Raw genomic sequence first — 8,453 nt, 5'->3', positions numbered from 1 at the left:
GTTTCATTAGTCGACACTTGAGACGATTCTTCATGACCAGCACTTCAGAATCACCACCAGACTGAAGCTGTAGACGAACGGGGCTTACATGTAGAATTATAGAGGAGACCTGCTCAAGTAGAATGCTTTGATTGGAAAGGAGTGGAAAGATCTGACATAAGAAGTCAAACATTTATGTCAACAGAAGAAATATTCACATTCTTAACTTATTTACTACTTACTTACTTACTAATTTAAATGTAAAATCTTAGATTAAGTGAAATAAGCATCATCGTCAACCATAAATGGCTCTGGATCAGGAGGAAAGACCCCAACTGTCCCCCAGGATGTTAGGGACACACATCTGTGGTCGGCTTGTCTTAGAGGACACCTGATAACACTCAGGTGTACGTCCGATGATCTGTCCCTAACATCGTGGTGGGTAACATCTGCTCCCTGATCCCTGATATCTGCTGGTGCTGGGAACATCTGGCTGCAGTGGAAGACCTTCCAACATACGAGGGATACTCACCATCTTGTCCTGTGTTCTAAAACACAAAGTTGATTCCAGGCAGAAGAAGCTCAGTCGTCATCATAAGATCTGTTCAGAGACATGGCCCCACCAAATGTCCCGTGATGGCTTAGTGTGTCTTTAGCCATTATAACCACAACACTAGTTTTCCACAATATGAGGTGTTTTGAATGCCACAGACTGTTTTTTATCAGACTGATCAACGGAGCACCTCCAGGTTCCTGAAAACAAGGAGAAGATGTTTACATGAGCAACACATCGCTGGAATACCGTCACGGTGCAGATATAAACCCACTCACCGGTATCCACCACAGTCCACCTTTATAGCTGTGGTGACATCAGATTTTCCGTTATTGTGTCTACCTCCTGAGAGCCAGATGCTGAGACCACTTCTTTGTAAAAAAAAACAAATACTTTAAAGTCATTTACTGAAAGAACAACAACACATTCCTTTTAATGAGGCTGCAAGATGAGACCTGACGCAAGCTGCTCACACACATCACAGGGCAGGAAATGTGCTCAGAGTCCGTCCTCCTACGCCGACAGCTCAGACCTCAGACCAGCACTCGAGCGAGCATCATTACCCCAAATTACAGACACATCCACTGAACGACTCATGACATACTTCAATATCCACCATTGATTCCAGACGAGATGTATGAAAAGGAGTGTGAGGTGCCCGCCCCCAGGGCCCACTTAGTCCTGAGTCCAATAACAGTTAGACAGAGTTGGGGCTAATGGACAGGCTTATCAATGTGTTAGTCTGTTTCTCTCTATGTGTGTGAACCCCCCCCCCCCCCCCCCCACAAACACACGCACACACCACTGTAAACGCTACATCATCCTCCTGCTTTTTCCTTCATTCCCCTAATGAACAATCAGCGCTGGTCGCATTATTGCACATATGAGATTAATCTACTCCCCGCAGTGCACAGTGATGTTATTACAGAAAAATCAATGTCCCCCCCCCTTGTTGTTCTCTAGGGCTGGACGGGGTGTACGCACATCTGCTCTCATAATACAACTGCTGACCTTGCTGTCAGAGAGTGAGCCAGAGAGAGGCTGCGGCGCAAAAAAAAACGGCCGACCGGTGTTGTTTATCAGAGCTTTATCAAGCCTCCATGCCTCTCACAGACGCCTGTGGCTCAGGCCGACAGCCGGGGTGTACTCCGGCTGGAAGAGAAAAAAAAAACTACAGCCTGTGTAGCCAGGGCAGGACAACCTCTGCAGATTAAGATTTGACAGGGAATTGTAAATGATAGTGTCCAATCAGACGCCAGAGGAGAAGTCTCGGAGGGAATTCCACCACCTCCTTCAAATAAAAAACCTATGAGCTATAATTCATAAAAGGAAAAAAAAAAAATCTAATTCTTGACCTTCTCACTCTCAGATTTTATTAACTCCCATCATCACTAAAAGCACAATAGGCTGTGTGAGTGACCTTGTGACCTTTCGCAGGGGACAGGTCCATAAAAAACAGGGGGGGGGGGGGGGGGGCATGCATGCGGTGTGAAGGGAAACCACCCCGGTCAGTTTGTCCTCTCCTGGACTCTCTGCCTTGTTTTTTTTTTCTTTAGCAAACTTGATGTAAAGCCAACCACACAGATAAAGCAACTGTCACGTCTGCATGCCAGCAAATGTCAGCCAAGGCCACGTCAATAAAACTGACCTACAACCAGTTCAAGCCAAAATTAATCAGACGCTGGATATAGATTAGGGTCTATAAAAGAAAGTGAAGGTGGAATTTATATGTCTGGGAGAGCTGGTGAATTTGGGGATTAAATAATTATTTATTTAATAAGAGCTAACATTACTGGTCTTATGTCTTTGTAAACTGAGTATTTTGGGGTTTCAGGCTGTTGGTAATGAGACATTCAAACATGTCACCTCTGGTTAGCAGAGGGTTATGGTTAGAATTTGTATTATTTATACAAAGAGGAACATCATGTTGAAAATGTTACAGGCAAAAGAGACATTTCACAAATTAAAAATCACGCATTTACTTCCAATTTGAGATGATTTATTTTTCTTTAAATGTATCACCAGGAGATTCCTTGAGTATAATCATGGTAGTTTTTATTTTCCATGAGAAATCAGACTGAAAATGTAAAAGGGAAAAATGAAAAATGATTAATTTCATTGAGATAATCTTTTTATAGAAGAAAGAGCCAATGGTTGAAAGTAACTAAATAGATTTACACAAGTACAGTATTTAAGTAGCTATAATTGCAGTTTTGACATATTTGTACTTACTTGGGATTCTCGATCTGTTTCTTGTTTTCGATTTCACTACTTTCAGTTTCATTTCTCTGCTTCACACATTTCAGAGGGACATGTCGTGCTTTGTACTCGGCTTCATCTGACTCGTAGATAACGTACATTTTCAGATTAAGACCAGAACAATCTTGTGAAATAAGAAAGATTCCACTTTGAAAAAAAAAACATTTTCTCTCTGCTCTCAGCCTCTGCTGGAAGAAACACATTGGTCCCAGATTGGGTGACACAGACAGACACACAGATACACCCCCCCCCCCCACACACATAGAGGTGAGACCGACTGACAGATACACCCCCCAACATACACACAGACAGACAGATAGACACACGCGCACACACAATTGAGAGCCAGCCAGACACACACACACACACACACACACACACACACACACACACACACAGAAGGGAGACAGACAGCCAGACAGACACACACACACAGTTGGGAGATAGACAGACACACACACAGAAATTAGAGGCAGACACACACACACACACACAGATGGGAGACAGACAGTGAGACAAAAACACACACGCGCAGATTAGAGACAGATCGACACACACACACACACACACACACACATAGAGACCGTCAGACAGACAGGCAGATACACACACAAGCACACTCGCACAGACAGACAGACAGACAGACAGAAACACACACACACACACACACACACACAGACAGTCAGACAGACAGAGAGACACAAATACACAGGCGCATGCACACGCACACACACATAGAGAGACCGTCAGACAGACAGACAAATACACACACACACGCACAGACAGACACACACACACACACTTGCACAGACAGTCAGACAGACAGACAGACAGGCAGCCAGACGAGAGACGCCCCCGCATAGTTTCCGTCAGCCCGGTGACGTCTCCGCCTCTCAGCCCGTGTGCAGCGTGACGTCGCTCGGCTGTAGTGGAGCCTCTCGCTGCGTCTTGTTGACGGTCCTCTAGGCTCAGTACGGAGAAGAGCCCGGGAGAGAGAGGACGACACACGCCGAGACTCAGCCTCAGCGTCCAGGTAAGTGATGTTTTAAATACCGCCGAGCTTCCTCCAGGATGTGTTTGAACAGGGTGTGGGTAGCTGAGCTGAGCCGGTGGAGAATTAACGGTCGAGTTGGAATTGTGGAGCCGCGGTGGAGGCACGGAGAGAGGGGGGTCGAAGCTAACCTTGTGTAGCCTGCTGTATCGCTCTCTGTCCGGGAGGTTAGCCGGCTCTCGGTCCGCTCGGTGAGACTGTCCTCTCGGTCACTGTGTCGGGTTAGCCCGCGGACATATCCGCTCATTTATCAACCTCTGAAGCCGTGGGAGCTCGGGCCAGTCCGTGCTGCTTTCTCGCGGCTCCCACTGCTGAGGTGACCCGGGTTACATTAGCCTGCCTTCGCTCCCGGGAGCCGGGGCTAGCCTGGCTCATAGGCAGCCCACTACGCTGCTTTATCGCCTACTGTACGAGGGTAAGCTGGGGGTAGCTAAGCTAGCTCGTAGCATGATTAGCGCTGATTGTTGAAAGACAAGAATGCGCAATTTTGTATTATTATTTTGCGCATTTTAAAATATATGTTACATCTAAAAACCTGGCTTTATTAACGATTTTAAATAATCCCACAACCACTTGAGTTAGATGTTATTTGTCAATCCGGGGGGGATGTGAACGTTAAACCCGGGCGAGCTCTCCACCCGGTCGCCGCCGGTTGTTAACCCCGCCGTGCCCTCTTTAAATCGGCGTGTGCGTAGAGGCTCGGCCGCGGTGCCTTCCCCAGACCGGAGTGCAGACAGTGAATGTCATTATCAGCGCCGTCTGCATACCAGAGCCGAGGAGGCGAGGTGCAGTCTGGGGAGGAAGAGGAGGAGGAGGAGGGGGGTCGTCGCTGGGGATGGAGCCCAGCCGGAGCTTTATTATTATTATCACATCATTGCGCGGTGTCCTTGCACCAAAAGGAGGAACCAAGAACCCGTTAAGAAATGTGTCCTAACAGCCTCAGCCTCGTTTCCCCAGCGAACCGACGCGGGGCGTAGTAATGTCTGTCAGAAATACACGGATCCGATTGGAGGTTTTCGGCCAAACCCTTGATAATACAGCGGGCCGGATGGGGGGAGAAGCTGCCTCCCTGCACATCGTCATGTATGGCTCTCTGATTAATCACATTTTGCAGTGTAGTTGTTTTTTTCTTGCAATGCATTATCGTTTTTCACGGTGAGAGTTTCCATTCAAAAGCCCACTGACACCAGCCCGTATCGGCATCGAGCTCCTGCTCCCCCCCCCCCAGCAGCATTTCAGTCGGTGAAAAAAAAAACGGACGGGATGCTGAAATCTGCAAAATCGTGCAAATCCACTCACTGGGCTCATTTAACCCGATGTGCATCTTTTTAAACAATCCTTGCTTCGTCGAAATCTTAATTTAGTGCACATGTACTTTCATCCACTGGTTTGCACGACACCCTGAAACGCAATCGCTCGAGTAAATGCTGCATTTCGTTTGCTGGTGTCTCGGCATCATATTGCAGCAGTGGCCACCGTCAACTCCAATGCGTTTTAAATTGTATTGGGGAGGGGGGACGACGACGACCAGTTAAAGTGTTGTTTACCTTTTAATAGGGTAGATTTAGGCATTCCGCAGTGAAGCCCGATAATAATAAAAAGGGAAAACACTCCTTTCCACGCTGCTCGGCGTCCAGCTGTGAGGGGACTGAGCGAAGGGGACGACTGCTGTTAACGCTTTTATCAATTGTTTTTCACCGACTTGATGGGGTCAGCGTGGGGTAAGCAGACCTAGGGGAAGGCACAATATGGCTGGGAAGGGGCACTTTCATTTGCAAAGCGACATGTTTTTGCACCATTGTGTATCAGCCTTACATTAACAATGTAATGGGAGAGGGGCAGGGTGGGGGTGGTGGGGGACTTCGCTCAGGTTGTTATGTCTGGGCAACTGGTTTCGCTTGCTAAAATTCTCACTTTGCCCCTAGAAAGTGTGTTTCTAAACCTCTAGTGAAAACCCTGAATGCAAATGTCCCCTTTGGGTTCAATTACAAGGGCTGAAGTGTTTGTGTGAAGTATGGTAATGGCCATTTGGTTTAGTGGTCCATGCAAACAGCCATTGACCTCTTCAGCCCCCAACCAGGACAGCAGCCGTAAAGCATTTAAAGTCCTTATGGGTATTTAATTCTCCACAATCATTTAACAAAAAAAAAACAACATGTTAGTTTGTTATTCGTGTGAAGGAAAGGAATTGATTAGTTATAGTTTGGACAAGGACTGAATTCTTTTTCTGTGTTTTCTGAATTCCTCTTTTTTTTTTATGTGCAGGAAACGGATCAGAGCTCGTCAAACTTCAGTCAACAACATGCATGTGTCTCACAACCAGAAGATTTGTGTCATTTGAAAAGACTTAGGAGGGAGGAAAAACACTCTGAGGAATACAAGAACTCAGTCAGCTGACAGAAACAACAGTAACCCAGTGCTTAGACATGGCCAGCACCCAGACCAGTTTGAAAACCCCCTTCAAAGACTTGACCTCATTCAAGGGCAACATGAAACGGCTGTACAGAGAGCGGCTGGAAGACGCACCCATAAAGAAGCGACTAATGGCGGAGATCAACCTGAAGCGTCGCAGCACGGATTCCCTCCCCAAAACTCCCAAAGTGAAGAGGGAGCAGACCGAGGATCTGTGCCACGACCCTGACATGGATTTCGCGGGCCAGGCTGAATTGCATGTGGCAGGCTCTGCTAAAGCCCTGGACCTGAGCCCTGGGCTCAAACACACACTAGCCCAGTTCACCCTCAGCAGCCAAAGCTCCCTCGGGGGCCCAGCTGCCTTCTCAGCCCGTACCGGCCAGGAGCATTCCCAAGCCGGTATGCCCTCCCCTCCTGTCTTGGGAGGGGGCCCTCTGCTGGTTCCCTGTGACAGCTCCACTGAACTCACCCACTCGCTGCTGGAAGGGGAGTCCATCTCCTGCTTCGTTGTCGGGGGAGAGAAGCGTCTCTGCCTGCCCCAGGTGCTCAACTCTGTGCTCCGCGACTTCTCGCTGCAGCAGATCAACACTGTGTGCGATGAGCTCTACGTCTATTGCTCACGCTGCGATGCTGAGCAGCTGCACATCCTTAAAGTGTTGGGCATTCTGCCGTTCAACGCACCTTCATGTGGCCTCATTACACTGACGGATGCACAACGGTTGTGCAACGCTTTGCTGCGCCCTGGAGCGGCTTTGCCTGCCGACCCCAGTGGTAAGCTGTCGGCCCAGGGCCTGCTGAAGGAGAGTGAAGCCAGCTTCCAGGTGGAGCACCAATGTCTGGGGAAGTGCCAGGGTCTCTTTGTGCCCCAGTTCTACACCCAGCCAGAGGCGCCCTGCATCCAGTGTGTTGAGTGCCAGTTGCTCTTTTCCCCGCAGAAGTTTGTCATGCATTCACACAAGTCACCTGATAAGAGGACCTGCCACTGGGGCTTTGATTCAGCCAAGTGGCCCTGCTACCTACAACTTGCCAGGAAGTACGAGGGAACGCCCGAGGAACCCAGGCTCCAGCAGCTCCTTGATGAGGTCAAAGAGAAGTTCCACTACCAGCTCAAGAGGTCAATAGACAAAGTAAGTACCCATCAGAATGATACCTGTGTCTTTGCCTGTTTGCATGTGATCAAATGTCCTTCATCATCACTCAGCTTTGGAACCCTTTTAAAATTCTATTAGTCAGATAATGTCTTAAAGTTTCTATATCCGGATGACTACTTCCCCCCTTTTCTCTAGTATTCTCATATTCTTTGTGGCCAGCATGCTTGATTAGCCTAATGTTGGGCTGGTGTTTTCTTAAACCATCGTTGACCCAGTATGGGGGTGGGGTGGGGGGGGGGGGGGGTTCTCTGACCAGGTCTGATCAGATGAGGTTGGGGCAGCTGGTCACAGCTGAAGGGGACGTGCATCATTTGTCCCCTCAGGTCACCTGGAGGTCACTGGGAATGTCACTGAACAAAAGGCCAATATACGAGGTTCAGGAAGACACAGTTCATCTCCTGTGTGAATTACATGAGTACAAATAAAACAAATATTCTGGTCTGCCAGACAAAATAGATTGCAGATTTCCACATAGGTTGAGCAATTGGAAAGGAAATGTGGTACAGACTAAAGACAATGCTGATTGGTGAACTATATACAGAGCTTGTTAGGATTCGTTCTTGCTAGTTGGAAAGTAAAATGGCTCAATGGCATTACTTGTATTTCAATACAAAAAAACAAACAGAATATAGCAGAATCTTCCACATAGCACAATTTAGCAGATTCTCCTTGTTCTTGCTGTGTTGAGAAAAAAAAATCTTGTCAGTGCAGTATCTGCGCCACAAGGGCAGCCTGCTTATTGAGAAGTCAGCACTCAGTGAAGGGAAGAAAAGCTTTCCCTTCCGTTGTCTGGTTCGTGTCTCATGATGTGTGTCTGATCACGTTTTTTTATATGAAATTGGGGTTGTGTTTCTGTCTGATTGGTGTGGTGTGTTCACACTCAAACCCCCAGCTCGGATAGATTTTTAGTCGAATTGAAAAAAGGAGGCGCTTTAATCAGCCAGCTATAATTTTTTTTTACAAAAAGGGTCTATCCTACAACCATTACTGGCTAGGTTCATTAAAAAATATGGTAGAGAAGGTAGCACACTACGTGAGACTGTAGGGT

General features: G+C 47.6%; 1 protein-coding gene across 1 annotated transcript in view; it reads left to right on the top strand.

Moving 5' to 3' along the window:
- Nucleotides 1-3,612: 3,612 nt before the first annotated feature.
- The window catches only part of skila (SKI-like proto-oncogene a), a 33,731-nt gene continuing 28,890 nt past the window's right edge, over nt 3,613-8,453 (top strand). The window contains exons 1-2 of the mRNA XM_062405321.1: nt 3,613-3,824; nt 6,108-7,381. Of these exons, the coding sequence (XP_062261305.1) occupies nt 6,269-7,381 (1,113 nt within the window). The 5' untranslated portion in view covers nt 3,613-3,824; nt 6,108-6,268. The remainder of the gene's footprint in view (nt 3,825-6,107; nt 7,382-8,453) is intronic.

The sequence above is a fragment of the Platichthys flesus genome, chromosome 14 (assembly GCF_949316205.1).
Source record: "Platichthys flesus chromosome 14, fPlaFle2.1, whole genome shotgun sequence".
NCBI classification, from domain to species: Eukaryota; Metazoa; Chordata; class Actinopteri; order Pleuronectiformes; family Pleuronectidae; genus Platichthys; species Platichthys flesus.
The sequence above is the reverse complement of the archived record's forward strand: the minus strand, read 5'-3'. Positions and strand labels throughout refer to the sequence as shown.